General features: G+C 32.4%; 1 protein-coding gene across 1 annotated transcript in view; it reads left to right on the plus strand.

Annotated features, from left to right (window-relative positions):
• Window positions 1-26778, plus strand: part of SLC30A6 (solute carrier family 30 member 6) — a 52165-nt gene that overhangs the window by 20197 nt on the left and 5190 nt on the right. Inside the window, exons 6-13 of the mRNA XM_051976126.1 lie at window positions 10299-10379; window positions 14366-14401; window positions 15692-15786; window positions 18468-18516; window positions 18851-18970; window positions 20544-20646; window positions 21557-21604; window positions 22495-22563. Of these exons, the coding sequence (XP_051832086.1) occupies window positions 10299-10379; window positions 14366-14401; window positions 15692-15786; window positions 18468-18516; window positions 18851-18970; window positions 20544-20646; window positions 21557-21604; window positions 22495-22563 (601 nt within the window). The remainder of the gene's footprint in view (window positions 1-10298; window positions 10380-14365; window positions 14402-15691; window positions 15787-18467; window positions 18517-18850; window positions 18971-20543; window positions 20647-21556; window positions 21605-22494; window positions 22564-26778) is intronic.

Below are 26778 nucleotides of genomic sequence, written 5' to 3' on the forward strand. Positions count from 1 at the left end.
ACTGAGTTTCTGCATTTCCCATTAAAGACTTGTAAGGAAAGAATAATCATGATTAAGAAATAAATAAAATTCATGACATACAAGAGGATTAAGAAAATACCTAACTTCTTTTAAGTGAGTTCAGATAGTCAGATCTAACTGAAATTATATCTTACAGTATGAAAAAAAATTTGAGGAGGATTTTAGAAACACTTGGTAATTTTTGAGAAACCATAAGAATAATAGAGGTACTGGAAGATCAAGGCTGTACAGATTTTCCAAAGGAGGAGAAAATAGATTATGAAGAATGTAAAAAAATATGATTCTGAGTGTGATAAAGACATGATTTTAGAAACTACAGATCAACTAATGATAAGTTATTGATGCTCTGCACGGTTGTAAAAACACATTATTATATGTATTGTGACTTTTTTATTTTTTATTATAACATTTTATTTACATATGCATGGGTAATTTTCAACACTGACCCTTGCAAAACCTTCTGTTCTTACTTTTCCCCTTCTTCCCCCCATCCTCTCTGCTAGATGGCAGGTAGTTCAATACATGTTAAATAGGTTAAAATATATATTAAATCCAATATATGTATACATATCTATACAGTTATCTTGCTGCACAAGAAAACTCAGATCTAGAAAGAAAAAAAACCCGAGAAGGAAAACAAAAATGCAAGCAAACAATAACAGAAAGAGTGAAAATGCTATGTTGTGGTCCATACTCAGTTCCCATAGTCCTCTCTCTGGTGTAGATGCCTCTTTTCATTACTGGACAATTGGAACTGGTTTGAATCATCTCATTGCTGAAGAGAGCCATGTCCGTCAGAATTGATCACCATCTTGTTTTTTTTTTTTTTTACATGGCTTCCATCTTTATTTTTATTTTTATTTTTTTTAATTTTTTAATAACTTTTTAATGATAGAACGCATGCCAGGGTAATTTTTTTACAGCATTATCCCTTGCATTCACTTCTGTTCCGATTTTTCCCCTCCCTCCCTCCACCCCTTCCCCCAGATGGCAAGCAGTCCTTTACATGTTGAATGGGTTGCAGTATATCCTAAATACAATATATGTGTGCAGAACCGAACAGTTCTCTTGCACAGGGAGAATTGAATTCAGAAGGTATAAATAACCCGGGAAGAAAAACAAAAATGCAAGCAGTTTATATTCATTTCCCAGTGTTCTTTCTCTGGGTGTAGCTGCTTCTGTCCATCTTTGATCAATTAAGGCTCTCTTTATCGAAGAGGTCCACTTCCATCAGAATACATCCTCAAACAGTATCGTTGTTGAGGTATATAATGATCTCCTGGTTGTGCTCATTTCATTCAGCATCAGTTCATGTAAGTCTCGCCAGTCCTCTCTGTATTCATCCTGCTGGTCATTCCTTACAGAACAATAATATTCCATAACATTCATATACCACAATTTACTCAACCATTCTCCAATTGATGGGCATCCATTCATTTTCCAGCTTCTAGCCACTACAAACAGGGCTGCCACAAACATTTTGGCATATACAGGTCCCTTTCCTTTCTTTAGTATCTCTTTGGGGTATAAGCCCAGTAGAAACATTGCTGGATCAAAGGGTATGCACAGTTTGATAACTTTTTAGCATAGTTCCAAATTGCTCTCCAGAATGGCTGGATGTGTTCACAATTCCACCAACAATGTATCAGGGTCCCTGTTTTCCCACATCCCCTCCAACATTCCCCATTATCTTTCCCTGTCATTCTAGCCAATCTGACAGGTGTGTAGTGGTATCTCAGAGTTGTCTTAATTTGCATTTCTCTGATTAATAATTATTTGGAGCATATTTTCATATGTCTATAAATAGTTTCAATTTCTTCGTCTGAGAATTGTCTGTTCATATCCTTTGACCATTTATCAATTGGAGAATGGTTTGATTTCTTATAGATTAGAGTCAATTCTCTATATATTTTGGAAATGAGGCCTTTATCAGAACCTTTGATTGTAAAAATGTTTTCCCAGTTTATTGTTTCCCTTCTAATCTTGTTTGCATTTGTTTTGTTTGTACAAAAACTTTTCAATTTGATATAATCAAAATTTTCTATGTTGTGGTCAATAGTGATCTCTAGTTCTTCTTTGGTCATAAATTCCTCCCTCTTCCACAGGTCTGAGAGGTAAACTATCCTATGCTCTTCCAATTTATTTATCATCTCATTCTTTATGCCTAGATCATGAACCCATTTTGACCTTATCTTGGTGTACGGTGTTAAGTGTGGGTCAATGCCTAGTTTCTGCCATATTGATTTCCAATTTTCCCAGCAATTTTTTTCAAATAATGCATTCTTATCCCCAAAACTGGTGTCTTTGGGTTTGTCAAATACTATATTATTAAAGTTATTGGCTGTTTTGTCCTTTGAACCTAACCTATTCCATTGATCAACTAGTCTATTTCTTAGCCAATACCAGATGGTTTTAGTAACTGCTGCTTTATAATATAATTTTGGATCTGGTACAGCTAGGCCACCTTCATTTGATTTTTTTTTCATTAATTCCCTTGAAATTCTTGACCTTTTGTTTTTCCATATGAACTTTGTTGTTATTTTTTCTAATTCATCAAAGTAGTTTTTTGGGAGTCTGATTGGGATCACCATATTGTTTTGTTGTTGCTGTGAATGATGATCTCCTGGTTCTGCTTATTTTACTTAGTATCAGTTCATGTAAGTCTCTCCAGGCCTCTCTGAAATCATCCTATTGGTTATTTACAGAACAATAGTGTTCCATAACATTTCTATACCATAATTTATTCAGCTATCTCCAATTGATGGGCATCTGAATAGTTCCCAGTTTCTTGCCACTATGAAAAGGGCTGCCACAAACATTTTTGTACATGTGGGTCCCTTTCCCTCCTTTAAGATCTCTTTGGGATATAAGCCCAATAGAAATACTACTGGGTCAAAAGGTATGCACAGTTTGATAACTTTTTAGCATAGTTCCAAATTGCTCTCCAGAATGGCTGGATGTGTTCACAATTCCACCAACAATGTATCAGGGTCCCTGTTTTCCCACATCCCCTCCAACATTCCCCATTATCTTTCCCTGTCATTCTAGCCAATCTGACAGGTGTGTAGTGGTGTCTCAGAGTTGTCTTAATTTGCATTTCTCTGATTAATAATTATTTGGAGCATATTTTCATATGTCTATAAATAGTTTCAATTTCTTCGTCTGAGAATTGTCTGTTCATATCCTTTGACCATTTATCAATTGGAGAATGGTTTGATTTCTTATAGATTAGAGTCAATTCTCTATATATTTTGGAAATGAGGCCTTTATCAGAACCTTTGATTGTAAAAATGTTTTCCCAGTTTATTGTTTCCCTTCTAATCTTGTTTGCATTTGTTTTGTTTGTACAAAAACTTTTCAATTTGATATAATCAAAATTTTCTATGTTGTGGTCAATAGTGATCTCTAGTTCTTCTTTGGTCATAAATTCCTCCCTCTTCCACAGGTCTGAGAGGTAAACTATCCTATGCTCTTCCAATTTATTTATCATCTCATTCTTTATGCCTAGATCATGAACCCATTTTGACCTTATCTTGGTGTACGGTGTTAAGTGTGGGTCAATGCCTAGTTTCTGCCATACTGATTTCCAATTTTCCCAGCAATTTTTTTCAAATAATGCATTCTTATCCCCAAAACTGGTGTCTTTGGGTTTGTCAAACACTATATTATTAAAGTTATTGGCTGTTTTGTCCTTTGAACCTAACCTATTCCATTGATCAACTAGTCTATTTCTTAGCCAATACCAGATGGTTTTAGTAACTGCTGCTTTATAATATAATTTTGGATCTGGTACAGCTAGGCCACCTTCATTTGATTTTTTTTTCATTAATTCCCTTGAAATTCTTGACCTTTTGTTTTTCCATATGAACTTTGTTGTTATTTTTTCTAATTCATCAAAGTAGTTTTTTGGGAGTCTGATTGGGATCACCATATTGTTTTGTTGTTGCTGTGAATGATGATCTCCTGGTTCTGCTTATTTTACTTAGTATCAGTTCATGTAAGTCTCTCCAGGCCTCTCTGAAATCATCCTATTGGTTATTTACAGAACAATAGTGTTCCATAACATTTCTATACCATAATTTATTCAGCTATCTCCAATTGATGGGCATCTGAATAGTTCCCAGTTTCTTGCCACTATGAAAAGGGCTGCCACAAACATTTTTGTACATGTGGGTCCCTTTCCCTCCTTTAAGATCTCTTTGGGATATAAGCCCAATAGAAATACTACTGGGTCAAAGGGTATGCACAGTTTGATAACTTTTTGAGCATAGTTCCAAATTATCTCCAGAATGGTTGGATTCATTCACAGTTCCATTAACAATGTATCGGTGTCCCAGTTTTCCCATATCCTCTCCAACATTTGTCATTATCTTTACCTGTCATCTTAGCCAATCTGAGAGGTGTGTAGTGATATCTCAGAGTTGTCTTTATTTGTATTTCTCTGATTAATAGTGATTTGGAGCATCATTTCATATGACTAGAAATAGTTTCAGTTTCTTCATCTGAAAATTGTCTGTTCATATCCTTTTACCATTTATCAATTGGAGAATGGCTTGATTTCTTATAAATTTGAGTCAGTTCACTATATATTTTAGAAATGAGGCCTTTATCAGAACCTTTGATTGTAAAAATGTTTTCCCAGTTTATTGCTTCTCTTCTAATATTGTCTCTATTAGTTTTGTTTGTACAAAAACTTTTTAACTTAATATAATTAAAATTACCTATTTTGTGATCAATAATGATCTCTAGTTCTTCTTTAATCACAAATTCTTTACTCCTTCACAGGTATGAGAGATAAACTATCCTTTGTTCTTTTAATGTATTTATAATGTCATTCTTTATACCTATATCATGAGCCCATTTTGACCATATCTTGTTATATAGTGTTAAGTGTGGGTCAGTACCTAGTTTCTGCCATACTAGTTTGTATTGTGACTTTTTAAAAGAGTGCCACAGTCACTAATAGAAAATTTGAGTTTGGTTAAGGAGAAATCATGCCTAATTAATTTTCCTCCTTTTTGATAGGACATAATATATGTTGATTTTAGTTAAAAAAAAAAAAGTTCAAGGATCTCATTCTATCTTTGAAGATAAGGTGATGAAACATGAAGGAAATAATATTACACTTAATGTGAGTTCTTAATTAATTCAACAGACCATTCAAAGCCTATTGACTTTAGATTTCATGGTCTACCTGAATGGAAATATTTTGTTTTTGCCTTACGACTTTATTCTGTTTTACATTTTCATCAATAATTTGAATGAAGATATGAACTGCACATATTTTTCAAGTGACTCGAAGTTAAGATATGTATCTGGTAATAGATGAAAGGATTGAGATTAAAAGTTATCTTGATAGATTGGAACACGTGGCTGAAATTCGTTTAAGATGAAATTTAACACAATGAAATATAAAACCTTTCCAGTGTGTGTGTATGTGTGTGTGTATACAATTTTTTTTTTTTGGAGATAATTGGGGTTATGTGACTTGCCCAGGGTCACATAGCTTGTATTGAGTGTCTGAGGTCTGATTTGAACTCAGATCCTCCTGATTCCAGGGTTTGTGCTCTATCTAATGCAGCCAGACAGCTGCCCCAGGGCAAGTACTTAACCAGAGATTGAAGAATCATTTGACAAGAATGTTTTAGAAAAGAGATCTATACTGGGTGAAGTAAACCAGATAGCCTTTAAGGGTCCTTTTTACTTATAATATTATGTGATTGTAAGGTGTGAATTGCTCATATCAATCCCATTCCAAAAATATTTTTGTTTTTGTTTTTTTAATTTTCTTTTTATTTTCAATACCAAATTCTCTCCATCTATCAACCTTCTTCCCCATCCATTGAAAGGCAAGAAATACATTACTCATTATATATATGAAATCATACAAAATATTTTTACATTAACTGTGTCCTGTGGGGGAAGGGGAGGAGGATTAAGAAAAAGAGAAAAATAGATGTTTCATTCTATATTTTGGGTTTATCAATTTTCTGCCTGGAGATGAATAGCATTTTTCATTATGAGTCTTTTGAACTGTTATGGATCATTATATTGATCAGAGTATCACAGTTGACTTTTTTTTTTTTAATACTCGTCAGAATTGTATTTTTAAATAACTTTTTATTTTTCCAAATACATGCAAAAATAATTTTCAACATTCACCTTTGCAAAACCTTGTTCTACAAAATTTTCTCCCTCCCTGCCCTCCTCTCCCCTCCTTTAGACAGTAAGCAATCCAATATAGGTTAAACCTGTGCAATTCTTCTATACATAAACATGTTGTGCGTGAAAAATCATATCAAAAGGGAAAAAAAATCCATGATAAAGGAAAAAACTAGCAAACAACAACAAAAAGATGAATATACTATGCTTTGATCCACATTCAGTGCCCATAGTTATCTCTCTGGATGCAAATGGCTCTTTCCATCACAAGTCTGTTGGAATTGCTTTGAATCATCTCAGTGTTGAAAAGAGCCAGGTCATTCACAGTTGATTATCACATAATCTTGTTGCTTTGTATAATGTTCTCTTGATTCTTTTCACTTCACTTAGCATTACTTCATGTAACTCTTTCTAGGCTTTTCTCAAATCAGCCTGCTCATCATTTCTTATAGAACATTTTCCAAATGATGGGCATCCACTCAGTTTCCAGTTTCTTGCCATTTCAAAAGGGCTTTTGTAAACATTTTTGCACATGTAGATCCTTTTCCCTTTTTTATGATCTTGGGACAAAGACTCAGTAGAGATACTCTTGGATCAAAGGGTATGCACAGTTGGATCAGTTCACAACTCCTCCAACAAGGTATTCGTGTCCCAGTTTTCCCACATCCCTTCCAACATTTATCATTATCTTTTCAATAACTATCTTCAAAATATTGCTATTATTTTCTACACTGTTCTCTTGATTCTGCTCACTTTATTTTTCATTAGTTTGTATAAGTATTCCCAGGTTTTTCTGAAACCATCCTTTCAACATTTCTAATAGCACAGTATTACTCCATCATATTCACATATCATAACTTGTTCAGCTATTCTCTAGTTGATGGATACCCCCTCTTTTCAATTCTTTGTCGTGACAAAAAGAGCTGCTGTAAATATTTTTATTCATTTGGGTCCTTTTCCTTTTTCCTTAGTCTCTTTGGTGAATAGAAGTTTCAGCAGTAATGCAGAGTTAGAAAGTATACATAGTTTTATAGCCCTCTTGAAATAGTTCTATTGGAAGATTCTAGAAAAAATGACAAAGTAGGCCAGCAAAATTTCAAGCTTTCCAGATTCCCCCAGAAACAAAACAAATTTGTACCCTGAGCAAACATAGATGGGTTAAAAACAAAGATGAGGGGAATATATCATGGGATAACCAAAGAAGATCCAAAGAAAGACCCTAGCTGGGGATTCCCAGTGTGAAGTACAAATAGCTTCAGACTAGATCTGCAGAAACAGCAGGCTGGAGCCCTTAGAGGGTAGCTGGGTTTGGCTGGCTCGTCAGCCCAAACCACAAAAACTTTCACTTCAGGACAGCATAGGTATCTGAGTCCCACAACCAGGCCCAGCTGTGCTACTGAGGTGGGGCCCTGGGCAAGAAGGAACCAGCATACCACATGAGTGCAGAAGCAATGGGCCAGAAATGCTGCTGGCTGGGGCACTTGTAGGAGGGTGGAGCTTTTGGTTTGGGATTCCAATTCAGAAGGGAGAGTTAAAGTGAAGCTAGAAGCACCATCCTCTACCCATTGATTAGAAGTGCTCCCACTAGTAATTCTCATAAAAAAAAAAAAAAAATTTAACTTGCAAAGAAGAAAGAACTCAACCATAGAAACTTACTATGAAAATAGGGAAGACAGGAATTCATCTTCAGAGGAGGATAATGAAGTAAAAAAAAAAAAATCTTAAATGGCTACCTCCTCAAAGAGAAATTATAGAAGAACTTAAAAATCCAATAAGAGAGACTGAGGAAAAACTAAAAAAAAAAAATAATAATAAAATCTATCCAAGAAAAACAAGAATATTATGAAAAAAAAATGTTAACCAAGTAGAAAAGGAGATATATTCTTTTTTTTTTTTTAATAACTTTTTATTGATAGAACTCATGCCAGGATAATTTTTTTACAGCATTCAATTCTGTTCCGATTTTTCCTCTCCCTCCCTCCACCCCCTCCCCCAAATGGCAGGCAATCCTTTACATGTTGAATAGGTTACAGTATATCCTGGATACAATATATGTGTGCAGAACCGAACAATTTTCTTGTTGCACAGGGAGAATTGAATTCAGAAGATATAAATAATCCGGGAAGAAAAACAAAAATGCAAGCAGTTTATATTCATTTCCCAGTGTTCTTTCTTTGGGTGTAGCTGCTTCTGTCCATCCTTGATCAATTGAAACTGAATTAGCTCTCTTTATTGAAGAGATCCACTTCCATCAGAACACATCCTCAAACAGTATCATTGTTGAGGTATATAATGATCTCCTGGTTCTGCTCATTTCACTTAGCATCAGTTCATGTAAGTGAGACAAAATCTATATACCACAAAGGATATAGCACTGTCCAAAATTTATAAAAATATAAGGGGGAAAGGAGTAGGATAAGGTGGAATATAAAAGGATGTGTAGATTTATGGCAATGGAACAAAGTGTAAAGATTAATGGGCAAGGGAATAAAGGAGAGGGAAAGGATAGCATAGGATAAGATGTGTAGATTAATGGGAATGGGATAAAGGATGGAAGGAAAAAGTGGGAGGAGGTTAACTAATAGCAAGGCAAGTTAAAGAGCAGAATTAAAGTAGAAGTGCTAGCCAGGGATAGAAAACTTTGAAACACTACAAAGATCAGGAGTAGAATTTTTTAGAATTTATTAAAAGAAAAAAATAGGGCTAGTAATCATTGATTTTAAACAAAGTCACACTTAAATATTGAGTCAAGAGAAATTTATATTATATGTCAGCCATATTATATTTGTTGTTTTAGATGCATGACTACATAAATGTTACATAAATCTACATATGAGTAAATGCAAATGTTTATGTATGTGTGTGGGTATAGATGCATGTAGGACTATGTGTGTATATAGATAAATTTGGGGAGTAGGTGTGAATGTATATAAATGCATGCATACATACATATGTATATGTAAGTATATCTGCTCAACTGTGACCTACTTTGGGTGGAGGAAATGAAAAGGGGACAAAAGAATAAAAGTGCGCAGCAGAAAATAAAGGAATAATTACAAGATGGACACTCATGAATATAATTTCTTCTATTATTATATATGCTTTCTTGAAATGGAAATTTATGTTGTAAATTTTGAATCTTCTCTGATGTTTTGCTGGGCACATGACAATGTTTTGTTTTTTATTTTCCATTTTCTATCTTTTTTCTATTTTATATTTAGTTCAATAAATAAATAGTTCTAAATCGTTCACTAGAATGTTTGAACTAGTTTATAGCTCTTCCAGCAGTGCATTATAGTACTTATTTTTTTGCATCCCAGTAGTTGTCATTTTCTTTTTTTATGGAAATATGATTGTTAAATCTCTTAATTTTGCAGCATAAAGAAAGCCTACCATTATTCCTCAAAAGAATTAGATATCATTAGTCTTACAAAAGTGCTGCCATTGTCAAATAGCTCAACTTTAGAATGCTTATCTCCTCAGCTTTAAAGCAAGATTTTAAAGAGGAAAAGGAAGAAAACATATAGAGAGGGCCACAGTATTGGAAGAAGTCTGATTACTGTTGTTAAATATTGGATTACCTTTATAATGGTTCTAAAAGCTGCCTGATGTTCTGTACCACTGATTTCTTTTACTTTACAGAAGTTTCAGTTTCTAGTTTTAAAAAATGCCAACTTAGAGAAAATAGCAGATTTATTTCAAAGCATATTCCAATATTTAATTTAATTTTATTTGTTTAGGCTTAAATACAAGCCTGGGATCTAGAAACCTGGGTTCAAATGCTGCTTTTTACACTCATGAGCTGTGTTACTCTGGACAGCTCAATTTAACTACTATTTCTTTACTTGTAAAATGAAGGGATTAGCCTTGGATGTATAAATACTAAAAATGAAGTTTTAAAATAAAAGAGGGTAAATATTTTAATTAATTTTATATGTTAATTATGTGCAAAACCCAAAGATAAGATAAATATTTGCGCTAATGAAAATGCTTTTTTTCTTGTATTTTTCATTGATTCTAATTTCTGTAGAAACAGGCTATTTTAGACACACTGAATGTAGAATTGTATTTTGACATTTAAAATGAAAGTGATCAGCCTAATTTTTTGATTTTAGGTTTGAAAGATTAGAAGTTCTGGCAGTATTTGCTTCCACAGTTCTCGCACAATTGGGAGCTCTCTTTATATTAAAAGAAAGGTAAGAGTATATTCTATGAAAGCTTAATTCTGATTTCTAATACCCTTTTGTGGTATAATTCTGCTTATGCCACTCCGTTGGAGTAGGAACAATAGTTACTTAATAGCTATTCATATTTATAGTCATGGCACTGTTGAGTTATCAGATATAGTGATACATTGTTTACTCATAAGAGCATCACTTCCATGAGAGATGGTGGGAGAAAGGCAAAAATAGGGAGTGCTTTATTCAATTTGGCAGAAACAGTGTTGAAAACTTCAAAAAACAGGTTGGAGTTAGATCATAGAGAGTCTCAGATTCCAAGAAAAGTAGTTTATTTTTTACAAAACTACTAAAGGTTTTGAGTAGGGGAGTGAATGATTAGGCTTATGCAATTCAAATATTGCTTTGTAGCATTGTAAGGGAGATTTAGAAAAAGATCATAAGTTTAGAGCTCAAAGGACTCTCAGGAACCATTTAGCTATTCTCTTTTCTTTTTTTTTTTTTTTTAATTTATGAGGAAACTGAAGCTCTCAGAGATAAAGTGATATTCCCAACCCAACTCAGGAAGAGAGACTTAAGAGATATTAAGACCAGCTAAGAGGCTAAAATTTGAAAAACTAATCTTCCTTTACAATCTAGGAAATGGATAGCATTTAAAGCTAGCTATATTGTTAGATTAAATTGCCAGACACATTGGATTTTTGGAGGATATTTTGAATTTAAGACTTAGAATGTATTTCTGAGTATTTGAACAAATACATTTCCCATTTGAAAATATTTAATCTTAGTAAGTAACAATAATTCCAGTACCTAAAAGGTTAATTTTTCTTGATTTTTTTTCTTCTGCCATAAGACAGTCATTAATAATGACTTTGTTATATCAGACTCATTAGCAAAGGTTATGACCTGGTTCTCCCAGAATGTAGACAGGTGATAATAGAAATTCTGAGAATCTAGCTATCAAAAAGTTAGAGCCTCAATGATGCTTTATGTTGTTATTCTTTGTGAATACACATACACACCCGTGTGTGTGTGTGTACATACATATGCACACACATCTTTTAGTTCTCATAAGTGTTAAGACTACTCATCAGTTTCATTCACTGGTTCATTATTTTCTTCTCCCTACTTAATTACAAAGATCCCTAATAATCTTTCCTTGATATTCTTCTCTTTCTATTCTTTTCTCTACAGATAATCTCTTTCATTTCTATCACTTAAATGCTCACCTCTATTCATATAAGTGTCAAATCTCTGTTTTCAATACAAGTCTCTTGCTTGAGTTAGACTTCTACGTATATAACTCACTGCTGGGCATCTCAATCAGATTGTGCTCATAGTGCATCACACTCAGCATATCCTTTTTATTTTGTTATTATATCCATTCAGTTCCTAGGCTTGTCTACCTACACATCTCTTAGAGATATCTTCCTCTCCATTCACATTAATATTACTACAAGTCACATCTTCATCACCCACAGCCTTGAATTGATTATATCACTCCCTTACTCAAAAACCTTCAGAATGGATCTTCATTGCCTTTAGGAATTAAATTCATATTCCTTAGTTTAGTGCTTAAAGCTCTTTACCATCTGACCCTAATCTGTAATAACAATATCTTACGTTTAGGTAGTGCTTTAAGGCTTGCAAATAAATTTATCCCTAAACCATTTGTTAAGTAATTATTATGTGTTAGCCATAAAGAAAATGAACCAGTCCTTTTCTCAAGGAGCTAACATTTAATTACGGACAGATAACTCATGGATAGAATGAATGCAAATTAAATGTAAGGTAATCAAATATAAAATACAGAGGAAAGATACTAACATTTGGAAGTTGGTACTGGGATCAGAGATTTGAAGGAATTTAAGGATTTTGTGAGGTAGGGTTGAGGAGGGAATAAAATTCCATGGCAGCCACTACAATGGCACCAAGGCAGGAGATAAAGGGCCAGATCGGCCTATTGTTAACTGTTCTCTCACTCCTTTTCATTTTCTTCCTTAAGAAATTAGCTCAATATTTAACATGTATAGGACTGCTTGCTATCTGGCAGAGGGGGTGGAGAGAGGGAGGGGAAAAATCAGAACAGAAGTGAATGCAAGGGATAATATTGTAAAAAATTACCTTGACATGGGTTCTGTCAATAAAAAGTTATTTAAAAAAAAAAGAAATATAGTAAATATTTTAATAAAAAAAAGAAATTAGCTCAAACTTTATCGAAAATATGCCTCCTTTCAATATCTATTGAAATTTTTCTCTTTCTTCAAGACCTATCTTATATGCCATTTCCTACATGAACCTTCTCTTGCATCCTTAGAAGAAAATGATCTTCCCCTTTTTCCTGAGAATGTTTGGTATTTCTCCTTTGTCCCCATCACATTCTATTTCAAATTATACTTAATTAGATTTTAAACTCCTTGAATGTGGAAACTATATTGTTTTTCATTTCTATATTCTCAATACCTAACATGATCCATTCCTTTCATATATCATTTCAGATATATGAATATCTGCATTTCAGAACTGCAGTAGACCTCAGCTGCCAAATAGTTTAATATCTATATTTTTATCCAAGTCATTGATAAAGATATTAAACAGCACAAAGCCAAGCCAGATCTCCATAGTGTTTCACTGGAAACCTCCTGCTGTATTACACTGAACCATTAATTAATAAACTTTTTGGTGATAGAGGTAGCTTTGGGGATTGCCATCCAACCAAGTGTGAATAATAGGTATTTATTTAATGGTTGGGTTGTACAGTTGATCTGAATGTTTAGATCATCAAATTGTTGGTTTTGGTCCTCAAAAGCATTAATTTTTTTTATGATTTATTAAGTTAAATCATCTACAAGCGTATGATATGCCATGCAGGAAAAAAGGCAAAAACCATCTGTCTTAAAGGAGCTCACCGTCTAATGGAGGAGACATGCAAACAATCATGTATAAACAAGATATAGACAGCACAAATTGGTATTCTTAGAGGGAAGGCATTATCATTAAAGGAAAATGGATAAAATACAGAAAGTGAAATTTTAACTTAGATTTTGAATTTAACTCTTGATTAGTGAAGGGGAGTAACATGGGCCCTGGAAAAGCAAGATAAAATTAATTTTTGCAAGATTTTAAATGCCAAATAGAAAAGTTTGATTAATACTCAGTGTGGTATCTCAAATCCTTTATTACTTTAGTAGTAGCAGAAATATGTTTCAACTGAGATTATTTTTTCTGTAGTTTTTTAAGTCATTAAAAAAAAAAAAGTATAAGTTTTCATGCTCCTCCACTAAAACCTACACTGATATCTCATTGTATCTTAGAGATGATCATGGACTATCACATATCAAGCCAGTAGACTATATACTTTCAAAGTTATTTTGTTTTGGTGAGGCAATTGGGGTTGTGATTAATCCAGAGTCACACAACTACTAAGTGTCAAGTCTCTGAGACTGGACTTGAACTCAGGTCCTTCTGACTCCAGGATCAGTTCTCTATCCATTGTACCATCTAGTTGCCCCTCAAAATTTTTTAATGAATGGAAAATCTTTCAGTTTAAGTCCAGTGATGGACTGTATGTATGCTATTTGGGAACAGCCTAATTTTGGAGAAGCCCTTCATCAGATTGGTTACAGCAACTCTCAGAAAAACTTCTGCTTAATCAGAGCAGTGGTGTTCATTATTTGGAGAAAAATAACCCACAGTTATAAAATCACAAGTCTTTGGTATATGGCATAGTCTATAAGTCGGATAATCAAGTTTACTAAGCTTAGGCCAAATTCATTTATTAGTTATTTAGAAGTCTTTGGTAGAGGCCTTTAGGAGCAAGTGAATCTCTGGATTCATTACTTGCTCTGTTTGAACCCTGTTCTCCATTGTAGTTACTAATATTCAAAAGTTAACTTTTATTATGAGAATTGTGTTTCATTAGATTTAGGTAGATCAAACAATTTTTTTCTTGTAATAATTTATAGAATTTATTTAACAGAATCTTATGTCATTTCTTTCTTTAGTGTGGAACGTTTTTTGGAGCAGCCTGAGATACATACGTAAGACTTTAATTTAATGTCATTTTTCATTTATTTATTTTTCATTTCGATATTGATTAAATAAATTTTAAAAAACAATTCCAGTTGTTGTTTTTTTTTTTCCTGTTGAAGTTTATCAGTACAGTTTTTCAAAGTGCTTCAAAGACAAGATCCCTAAAGTAACTTTACTCATTGGGTTGCTCCAGTGTTCTCTTCCTTAGCTTTGTTTACTTTTGCAATCACTGCCCTGAGAAGTTTGCAAGCAATCCTAGATTAGACTTCCCAGGATAGCACTCTAGGTGTCATATTTCCATTTTTTTCTTTGTTAAATTATGTGTATGTGTATATATGTGTGAACACAAATATATATATAAAAATACACAATCCATTAATATAAATGTGTATATATAAAACATTTAAAATTATTATTGTAAACTACACTGTGAAGATTTTCCATGCCTACTCTAACCTAATCAAAGTATTTCTTGTTCTATATATTTAGAGGGGGAATATTTATACAATTTGACTTTATAAATATATCTTTATAACATACCATTAATGCAGATATTCTTTTTAAAATATAACTTGAGAGACTGTGTGATAGTAGATTAAATACTTCAACTGGTATTCAGATTTTCTCCTTAAAATTATTAATTGTGCAGCCAAAGGCAAATCTCTTAATTTTTGAGTCTCAATTTATTCATCTGTAAAATAGGAATTATGGGCAGGTAGGTAACAGTAGATCGTGCATCAAACCTATAGTCATGAATTCAGATCCATCCTTAGATACTTAATAGCTGTATGGCCCTGGACAGTTCACTTTAATCCTGATTGTCCCAGTTTCCTCGTCTATAAAATAAGCTATAAAAGGAAACGGTAAACCATTCTAGAATCTTTGCCCAAAAAACTCCAGAGGGGATCAGGAAGAATTGGACATGACTGAAATCACTAAACAACAAAATAGCTATTATAATAATAACTTGTAATTTCTTTATTATAGAATTGTTATGAGGCTCAAGTGAGCACTTTGCACATCTTTAAGTGCTTTATAAATGTCAGTTATTATTTTTATTAGTACTTAGAGTAAACAGAAATATATGGTCTACTAGCTAGGACCCCTGGGAGGGCTCCAAGATCAGATTCTGGTTTTGACTCTTGACTCATTGATAGATAGCAAGCAAATAAAGTATATTGTCTCTCAGTCTTTTTGTTTCTCCTTCTTAAGGGTAAAAGTAGTTTATATATGTCATGTGAAATGACATTTATTGTTAAAGAAAAATAAATGTGAATTTTATTTTTTTTTTCCTTTAGGGGACGATTATTAGTTGGTACTTTTGTGGCTCTCACATTCAACTTGTTTACAATGCTTTCTGTTAGGAATAAACCTTTTGCTTACGTCTCTGAAGGTATGTTTTTCATTTCATAAGAAATTCCAGTTTAAAAAAAAAAAAGCTCTTCTTGCCTTGATTGATATCTCAATCTCCCTTGTAAAATGGTATGTTTAGAAAATAGAAAATGAAAGCCTTTAATTAAAAAAAAAGAATTGAAAATGTGACATAATAGAAGATCTGTCTCAAAGTCAAGGCTTAGATTCAAGTCCAAGCTTTGATACAGACTAGCTGTATGACCCTTGGCAAGTCTTTTAATCTCTCAGAAAAGCTTTCTAAGAATTTAAGTTTCAGAACATAAGGCAAACTGAATTGGTAGAGGAAATTTCCTTACTGTGAGCTCCCTACACAGGTGAAATGACAACTTCAAGCCAAAGATTTTTTTTTCTTTCTGATAGCTTCATTACTTAATGTATTAATTACACATTTAAAATATAAAAATGAGTTCTGAAGGGAAGAAAGGCAAAAAGCAATGATTCTTAACTTTTTTTGTAGAAATTTTAAAGCTCAAAATCCAAAAAAATTCATTAATTCAGATATTAGTAATTCAGTTATGGAATAAATTAATTCTATCTATAAAGGAAAAAAAAGGTTTTGCTCAACAACATAATAAATAAACTCTCTTAAAAGGGGAATGTTTGACCTCATTAAGAATCATATTTTTTTTTTTGCATTTTGTTTTCTTTCTCATTTTTTTTCCTGCTTTTGACCTGATTTTCTTGTGCAGCTTGATAATTGTGGAAATATGTATAGAAGAATTGCACATGTTTAACATAGTGGATTACTTGCCATCTAGGGGAGAGGGTGAAGAGAAGGGAGAAAGAAAAACGTTTGGAAGACAAGGTTTTACAAGGGTGACTATTGAAAATTATCTATGCATATGTTTTGAAAATAAAAAGCTTTATTAAAAAAAGAATAATTTGGGAGTATTACAAAGTTTCTTTTTAAGTGAAATGATTAGGTTAATTACAAATAATTTTAATACAATTAAAACAAGTCCAAGAAGACATCTGTTGGGCAACACTTTGTAAGTATGTTTATTTGAAAAATAATAAAACTCTCTTTCAAAATATTTTGCAAGTAGAACTTTTCTTGATTCAGACTGTCTGTTAATTTGGTGGTCCAGTTAATAAGGTTTAATTAGGGAACATCAACATTTTGGGACCATTCAGCCCAAGAAAGGACCCATAGCCAATGCATGGATAGAGAGGCAGGAGTAGGAAGTGAAGTAGATGGTTAGGTAGAGCTAGTAGTGGCATGACTGGAAACCTGAGATCTTCAAGGAGAGACTTATAGTAGGATAGTCATTCTTTTTAATTTTAATTTTTTTTGGTTATATGTGTAGAGTCATTTTGAACATTTCCGTGTTTGGCTTATTGTAAGAGAAAAATCAGAACAAAAACAGGGAAAAACATGAGAAAGAAAAAGACAAAAAATTTAGTATGCTTTGATCTGCACTCACTCTCTAGTTCTCCTTCTGGATGTGGAATTGGCTTGGGTCACCACATTTCTGAGAAGAGCTAAGTATATCATAAAGAAGATTATCACATAATCTTGCTAGGGCAAGCATTCTTAGTCTAAAATCTGTTAACTTTTTTTTGGTAACTAAATTGCAATATGTTGGGTTTCCTTTGTAATCCTATGTATTTTATTTTATGCATTTAAAAACATGGTTCTGATTTCTTTTTTCATAGATTTTTTTCCTTTTTTATTTTATTAAAGCTTTTTATTTTCAAAACATATACATGGATAATTTTTTGACATTAACCCTTGCAAAACCTTATGTTCCAATTTTCCCCTCTTCTCCCTCATAGGTTTCACCAGATTACCATAAGGGTCTGTGAAATACAAAAACATTAAGCATCTCCATAGTAGGTCTTAAAACTTTGTATATTAGGATAACTTGGAGAAAACAGCTATTTGAAATTCTCATTTAAGCTGAAACACCTTTATATCATATTTCTTTGTGATATAGAATTTGGGGACTAGTGGCCCAGAAAATAAAGGATAAAATTTAAGATGAGCATATTAGTGAGATATGTGGAAATATGAATGAGATAATCTAGAAAATATCACTGAAAAGGATTTATAAAGAACAGGGCTTCTTAAACTTTTTCCTTTTGGGGTCTCTTTTCACCCCAAGAAATTTTTATGTGACTCTGGGTATACAAATGTATAAAATAGGTATACAAATCAGATTCAGTTACATAATCCCTTTTTAAAGAAGCTTTAAGAACACTGTACTGTATACTTTCGTTAGTTCTTTGAAGCCAACCAGCTATGATGTATTGGAACAAAAGAGACTTTTCTCTCAAACTTTTGTCTTAATGGCCTACAATTTTGTTCAATTCAAGTATTAAGCCTCTATTGTGCAAAATCCTCTGTGTGCTGAGTTTTGGAGGTTACAAAGACAAAAATAAAAAATATTCTCTGCCCTCAAGAGCTGATTGTCTGCGAGTACACCATGAAAACAAATAATGTGAGCAAAGAAGATAGCATGAACAATTATACCAGAGGAAGTTTCTTGTAGTGACACATGGCAAAAGAGAGAACTCTCCAAGGAATACTGTCAGAAGTACTTCTGCATATAACATGGCCTGGTATTCACTAAACTTATCAAAAAAATTAAAGAATCAGGAAGGTTGTTGAATTGGTTTCCCTAGATATCATGCTAATAATAAAATTTTTATTTCATTTAGCTGCTACTACTAGTTGGCTTCAGGAACATGTTGCCGATCTTAGTAGAAGGTAAGCTTGAATGAAGTTTAGTTATAATTTAATTAAACAGTAATACTCTGTAAATTAAAGGGCTTATTCTATAAGCATATCAACATAGAAGCTGGCTTCTCATTCTAACTATTTGTTGGCATGTTTGTTAAATTTGTTGAATTAGCATAAGTTCCTCAGATAAAATACAAAAAGAAATTCCAATAAACTTTTGTCAATTATTAAGCTTTTCCCCAAAGTTTTCCTTCTGTGAAAATGAGATAAATTATGTTATTAAAATGCAGTTCATTTTTTAGATAAATTTGCAACAGAAATAGTATTTATGAATCCTTCATTGTTTTGTTTTTCTTTCTAGTTTGTGTGGAATAATTCCAGGCCTTAGCAGTATATTCCTTCCTCGAATGAATCCTTTTGTCTTGATCGATCTTGCTGGAGCTTTTGCTCTTTGTATTACATATATGTTAATTGAAATAAAGTAAGTCTTTTTCTTCCTCCTATTAGTAGTAAGGACTAATCAATTTGTGGATCTGACCTATAACAATGTTATAGGAATCCCTGCATGAGAAATCCAGAAACCTGGATTTTAGTTCATCTGAATCACTAACATGCTGTTTTGACTTAGTCAAGTTGTTTAACCTCTATAGGCCTCAGCTGCCCCATGTTTAAAATAGTAAATGGGAATTGATAACATGAAGATTCCTTTCGTTTTAATGTCTTAAGATTTTTATGATTGGTAAAAATACTGAAAGATAATCTGTTGTCTATCACCAGAAAAGCAAAACAAATTAATTTAAAAGAATTAAGGAAATGAAACACCCAACTATTTGCTTTATATTATTAATACCCACATTGCTTCTATGTTCACTTGGCTTACTATTGCTATTAGAATAATATCTTTATTGCTAAAAAAAAAAATAGAGAATAGTGTATCACTTACAAGAAAAATACTTCATATATTGAAAAGCACTTGGAAAAGGACTATAAATGAGGAGCCTATGATTTTAGAGCTTTGATTCATTTCATAAGGGAACTTTTCAACAAATCAAACTATTGATGGAATCTTGTACTCTAGCAGGAAAGTCTCTATAAATAAAATAGTAGAGAACCCACCCTCTTCCCTTGGCAGAGAGTTCTAAATTTTCACAAATACCTATCAGAAAATTAGTATTTCTGTAGCAAATTGAATGAACCATTAAATTCTCTTTGTTTATATAAAATAAATTAGTTTTGCTTCCAAGAAGTAAAAATTGAAATAGATATATTTGGCAAAGAAATTAACTAATAATTAATATTGTTGGTATAACTTGAGTTTTCACAGCATCTCTTGTTTGATGTGGTAATTTCCTTGTAATGAAATATCTTGCAGTTAAGGCTAGTTTTACCTAGTGCAACAGAAGTTATTTAAAAAAAAACTTTATTTGTCTACATACATGTCTATATGTATGTTATGTGAGTAGTTTATTTTTTTAATCATTTAAATTTTTTTATTTAATTTAATTTTAATGTTTTACAGTTACGTGTAAAACATTTTTTACATTTATCTTTTTTTCTTCCATTTAGTTTGTTTTTAATACACATTGCTTTATAAATCATGTTGAGAGAGAAAAATCAGAGCAAAAGGGAAAAACCATGGGAGAGGAAAAAAAAGCAGGAAAAAAAGTGAATATAGCATGTGTTGATTTACATTCAATCTCCATATTTTCTTTTTGCTGCTTGCAGTTGACATTTTCTGTACAAAGTCTGTTGGGATTACTTTGGATCACTGAACCACTGAGAAGAACCAAATCTTTCATATTTGATCATCATATATTCTTGTTATTATGTGCAATATATTCCTGATTATATGTCAGTGGTTTATTTAAAGACTTGACTGTAGGGAGAAATTTTGTCTTGGAAAAACTGGGAATACTTTGAGTCTTTTCCATTCCTGTTTTAACCAGTTTCAACATTTTTAACATTTTAGCATTTTGAGAATTAATTATAAGTAGCTTGAAGTAAAAAGTGGTTTAAGGAACCTTCATTTACTTTTTATTATTTTCTCATTTCAGTAATTATTTTGCAGTAGACACTGCTTCAGCCATAGCTATTGCTCTGATGACAGTTGGTACTATGTATCCAATGAGTGTGTATAGTGGGAAGGTATTACTCCAGGTAAGGAAAGTTTTCTCAGACTATTTCTTCTCTCAACTTGGCTACTTGGTATTATCCTTTTTTCCTAATTTTTTTTTTTTTCACCTAACGGGCAAACTACATAATCACACACTTTTAAGTTACTAGAGAACCTATTATAACTTGATATCTAGATTTGTTTAGGCACTAAAATGAAGTGATTTCTCCTAAAACGTGTTATCTGGATCCAATGAAAACTCATAACTGATTGATAATATGGGGAGAATGTTAGTCCTGTATTTTTAATATACAACAAAGCCAAGTTAGTGAGATTATTTGCCTTTAATGAACATGTTAAATGAAAAAGAAGTACAGCTTCTCATTTTTATTTATTTTTGTATACAGTTTATATTTTCATAATCTAGCAACTGACATTGAATCTTTTAGTCTTACTAAACCAAAAATCCACAAATTTCTTTTGCTTTAGACTTTATATTTGAATTTCTGTTTACTGATATAACTCTCATGATCAGGTAATGGTCAGTCTGGTCAGATAGGATTATGTCTAAGACTCTAGGACAACCTCAAAATTCACCTTTATCCTTCACCAGTTTCCCCAATTACACATGATATTTTCAGAAGCAGAGAAAGTTTTCTGTAAACACTTTCACAGTAATTCTAACCAAACATTTAGGTTTTTAGGCAGAGGGGCCCCAACAAATGAATTGATTTGAGTATAGGCTGATAACCTCAGGAATTTATTTACTCTAGAATATTTTAGCTTCACTTTCCTGTCATGTCCACAAATTTGATATTTCTTGTTGCATCCTCGGAGATAACACTGTAAAGTAGGGTATGTTATATAATCAAATTTTTATTGTTTCTGAGTCATTGATTCAATTAGTCTTCTGTCATATATTGATCATAATTTATTGTTATTTTCTTCTCCTAGACTACACCACCTCATGTTATTGGACAATTGGATAAACTTATCAGAGAGGTAATTATAGCTGATATTTAGATGAGTTACTTAGTAAAATCACCAATATTGTGGAATTGTGCTTAAAGAATAGGTATGAATAATAAGCATTCTGTTAGACTCCAGGTAGGATTGACCTAAAGTTTATATTTCCATTTTCCTAAAAGTTTATAATTATTTCAGTAATATAGGTTAGATGAGAGTAATAACATGATAAAAAAAGACAGATAAATCAGAGGAATTATTAATATCAGTCAATGAATTTACCAAAGACAGGTATTGAAGGAGTTAAAGTGACATTACTTGTTTCAAATGCCTTTTCACTTGTCTCTGTCACAGACATCCTCTGTACCATTACCTAGGCCTTGATGATCACTGTGCTTATTGTGTGTGTAGCATCTACAATTTTTCTATACCTAATGTTTTAAGTATGGATTAATTAGGATTGATTAATGTTTTAATCAATCCCAAAGCTCTAGTTAATGTGGAAAGGACTTCACTACTTCAGAATCTTGAGTTTTGTATTTCTACCTCATTGTTATCTAATTTTACACGTTTTCTAGGGATAGAGACTATACCTGTGATTTTATTGATATTGGAAAGTACTTTTATCAGTGCGAAAGGATATTTTCTCCACAAACTATAGTCTTAGCCGCACTGAGATATTAAATGACTTCCTCAGCTTCATATAGTATGTGTTAGAGACTTGAAATCAGATTTTCCTGACTTAAGCTTACTCCTCATTCACTGCTGTCACTTATAAAAACTCACTAATTATAGTAAATTCATTAATGTCAGTTTGTATAGACATAAGATGTAATAAAATTTAGGTATTAGAAAACAATATTTGGAAGAAATTCAAGTGCATCAAACATGAAAATGTGAATTTTGTCAATAACTTTTATCTTTAGGTTTCTACATTAGATGGAGTCTTAGAAGTCAGAAATGAGCACTTTTGGACACTGGGATTTGGTTCATTGGTAGGTTTTCTACTGTGTATTATTTTTAATAAATGAAGATATAGTTAAAAGAACATTTTAAAACATTTCTTTGATATCTGTTTCATACAGTGATATTGAAAATTGTTACTGAATTTTATTGGAACCGTTACAAAGTAGTCATTTGATAAACTTTGAGTATTGAGAGATTTTTTTCTTTTCTTTCTCAATAATCTTATTCCCCACCTCAGTACATGAATCATGGCTGTTTGTTTTTTTTTTTTCCATTTTAATAATTAATATTTCCCAGTTATTTGTAAAACATTTCAATATTCACTTTAAAAAATTTTGAGTTTCAAGTTCTCTCCCCCTTTTGAAAATATAAGCAATTTGATATCAGTTATACATATAAAGTCATACAAATTATATTTCCATTTTTGCCATGTTGCAAAAGAAAATAAACAAAAAACCCGAGAAAAAATCAATAAAGTAAAAAAATGAATACTTCTCTCTCTGAAGGTATCATTTTTCATCAAGCCTCCTTTGGAATTGTATTAGATCATTACTTGAACTGAATAGCTAAGTCTTTCCCAGTTGTTCTTCCTTATAATATTACTAAGAGTTCTCCCAATTCCACTAACTTCACTTTGCATAAGTTCATATATGTGTTCTCAGGTTTTTCTGAAATTATCTTGCTCTTCATTTCTTATAGCACAATCGTATTCCATCAAAATTATATACTGCAACTTGGTTAGCCATTCCCTAATTAATAGACATCCCTTTAATTTTCAATTCTTTGTTTCTACAAAAAGAGCTATTATAAATATTTGTATATGATTAGATCCTTTCCCATTTTCTTTGATCTCTTGGGATACAGATCTAATTGTGGTATTATTTAGTCAAAGGATCACAATTTTATAGCCTTATGGGCATAGTTCCAAATTGTTCTCCAGAATGGTTGGACTAGTTTACAACTCTACCAACATTAATATTACTGTTTTTTTCACATTCCCTCCAAAATATGCCATTTTCTTTTTCTGTCATTTTTCTGTTAGGTTAATCAGTTTCATAATGGGTGTGAGAGGACACCTCAGAGTTGTTTTAATTTTTATTTCTTTAATCAATAATGATTTAGAATATTTTTATGACTCTTGAGAATTTTGATTTATTGTTCTGAAAGTTGGCTATTCACATCTTTTGACCATTTGTCAAATGGGAAATGATTCCTTTTTTTTTTTTTTTTTTTAATAAATTTCAATTACTTCCCTATATATATTTAAGAGAAGAGGCCTTAATCAGAGAAACTGAGGGTAAATTTCTTCCCCTATTTTTCTGTTTCCCTTCTAATTTTGGCTGCATTAGTTTTGTTTGTGCAATTTTTTTTTTAACTTTTATGTAATCAATACCTGTCTTACTTCCAGTGATCTTCTGTATCTTTATTTTGGGCATAAACTCATTTCTTATCCATAAATCTGATAGGCACATTTTTCTATGCTTCCCTAAGTTAGTTGTGGTAGTCACCCTTTATTCCTAAATAGTGTACCTTTTTTGGCCTTGTTTTGTGTGAGATAGTGTGAGGTGCTGCTCTGATTCTAGTTTTTTTCAAAATTGCCTTCTAGTTTTCCCAGCAATTGTTATCAAATGGTACTTGAATCTTTGGGTTTCTCAAAAACCAGATTAGATATATAATATATAATAGTAAATGAACCTAATGTAAATGTACCTAATCTATTATTCTACTACTCTGTTTCTCAACCATTGCAAGATTGTTTTGATGATTATCATTTTATAATATAGTTTGAACCTGGTACTGTACGAGGGATCTCCATCTCACATTTTATTTTTCATTGATTCTCTTGATATTCTTGACTTTGTTCTTCAACATGAATTTTTTTATTATTTTTCTAGTTCTATAAAATAATTGTTTGGAAGGTTGATTGAAATCACATTGAGTAAATAAATGAAGTAGAATTATCATTTTTCTTATATTGAGTTAGCCTATTTATGAGCAAATAATATTTTTTGAATTGTTTAGATCTGTTTTTATTTGTATGAAAAATGTTTTGTAATTATGTTCATATAGTCTTTTGGTTTGTCTTAACAAGGAGAGTCCCAAGTATTTTATATTGTCTGTAGTTATTTTAGATGGAGTTTCTCATTACCTATTTTTATTCTTTCAATTGCTTTTTCTTCTCTTATTGCTATAGCTAGAATTTTGAGTACAATATTGAATAATAGTGGACATCATTGTTTTACTCTTTTTCTTATTGGAAAGTTCATCGCCATTATAGACAATGCTTACTCTTGACATTAGATATTGCTTATTTTAACAAATGCTTCATTAATTCCTTTGTTTCTTGGTGTTTTTTAATAAGAATAGGTGTTATATTTTATCAAACTCTTTTTTTCTACATCTGTTGATATAATCATATCAGATTTTTTTGTTGTTTTTGTAATTGATAGAGTCCATAAGATTGATAATTTTCCTAACACCGAACCCTCCTACATTTTTGTTATAAATCTCACTGGTCATAGTGTATGATCTTTATGATCTATTGCTATAATCTCCTGGCTCTTTTTAAATAATGTATGTGTTTAGAGATATACATTTTCCCCTAAGCACTGCTTTAGTTGCATCCCACAACAAGCTATTTTCTTGATCAGATGTTTTTCTGAATAGATATTATCACATTTTCTTCTATTTTTTCATTCATTTTATTTTGTTTTGTTATTTTGTAATACCTCATGAAGTTGTTAGCTTTCACTTGTTCCAATTTTTAAGGAATTATTTCCTTCACTCAGCTTTTGTATCTCTTTCTCCATTTGGCCAATTCTGCTTTTTAAGGAGTTTGTTTCTTCAGTGAATTTTTATACCTCTTTTACCATTAAGTCATTTCTGTTTTTTAAGTGGTTATTTTCTTCCTTTGCTTTGATTGCATTACCTAATTTTTTCTCTACTACTCTCATTTGATTTTGTAAATCACTTTTTAAACTTTTTTCAGGAATTTTTGTTAAGCTTGTTTCCAGTTCACTTTTTTCCTTCCTTTAAGACCTTGCTTGTAGTTGTTTGACTTTGTTGTCTTCTGAGTTTTTTTTTTGGTCTTCTTTATCCCCATAGCAATGGTTTATGATCTTTTTTGTTGTTGTTGTTGTGTTAGCTCATTTTTCTCTATTCTAGTTCTTAATTTTGAACTTTATTTTTAAAGTCTTCTCACTATTTTGCATTTCTGTCTTAAGAGCTAATTCCAGGCTTTTGGAAGTTGGTATTTCCAAGATGGTATGATTTTGGGAAAAGTGTAGCCATTGCTCTCTTGGTCTGCACTCTGGTCTTATCTTAGAAGGACTTCTGGTCTCTTGTGATTGCAATAGATTCTGTTTTTCAGGGACCCTGGTCCCTTGGGAATAGAAATGTACTGTTCTCATGGTCTTTGAATCCTTGAGATTGGAAGTAACTCTTCCTCAGGTGTGATGTTCTTCTTCTTTAAAACATAATGGTTCTCTCTGGGAGCAGGTTTCTTGGGGAGGTTTTCTGGAGGCAGCTTTAGTTTCAGTTGAAAGTAATAATTACTCCAAACGCAGCCAGCTGATAAAATGCAAATGTTTATTTTCTCCTTCCTTGGGCCCAGGTAGCTTTCTTAGAGGCCTATCTCTCTGCTTAGTTCCAAGAGCTCCCTCCAAATGTTGCCAAATCCAAAGGTTTGTCCATCAGCCTCCAGCCAGCACAAAGATCGAAAATGGAATGAATCTCTTGTCTCCTTGCCTGAGGCTGGGCAGCTTTTTGGAGAGCCTTTCAGACCAGCCTTGGTCTCAGTGGGGGAAGTGCAGGAGCCCAGTCACCACAGTGGTGTGAGATGAATGAATCTGGTTGCACCCCCGAGAGAGGGCTTCCCCTGAACTGACTTGACTGGCTCACTGAAGCTCTGTTTATGCTCCTTCTCTGAGAATGGGATTGTGGGATGCAAGAGTGGGATTATGGGTTTCCTCCCAGAGTGCTCTCTGGCCCTAAGACCTTCTTGCTTATATGAGCTCTCTAAAGGTGTGAACACAAGCATTGTTTCTATCAGTTCTACTTAGTACCTTGTTTCAAGTTCTGGCCCATAACATCTCCTTGTAGGATCAGATCAATCATACTGAACCATGCTAAATTAGATAAATTATTGTCTCTATCAACTCTAATGACTTAACACTTTGTAAGGATTCCAACACTCAGGGTCCCTGATCCTTTGTGATCTAAAACATTATTATTCCACAGAGCTG

This window comes from Antechinus flavipes, chromosome 2, assembly GCF_016432865.1.
Source record: "Antechinus flavipes isolate AdamAnt ecotype Samford, QLD, Australia chromosome 2, AdamAnt_v2, whole genome shotgun sequence".
NCBI classification, from domain to species: Eukaryota; Metazoa; Chordata; class Mammalia; order Dasyuromorphia; family Dasyuridae; genus Antechinus; species Antechinus flavipes.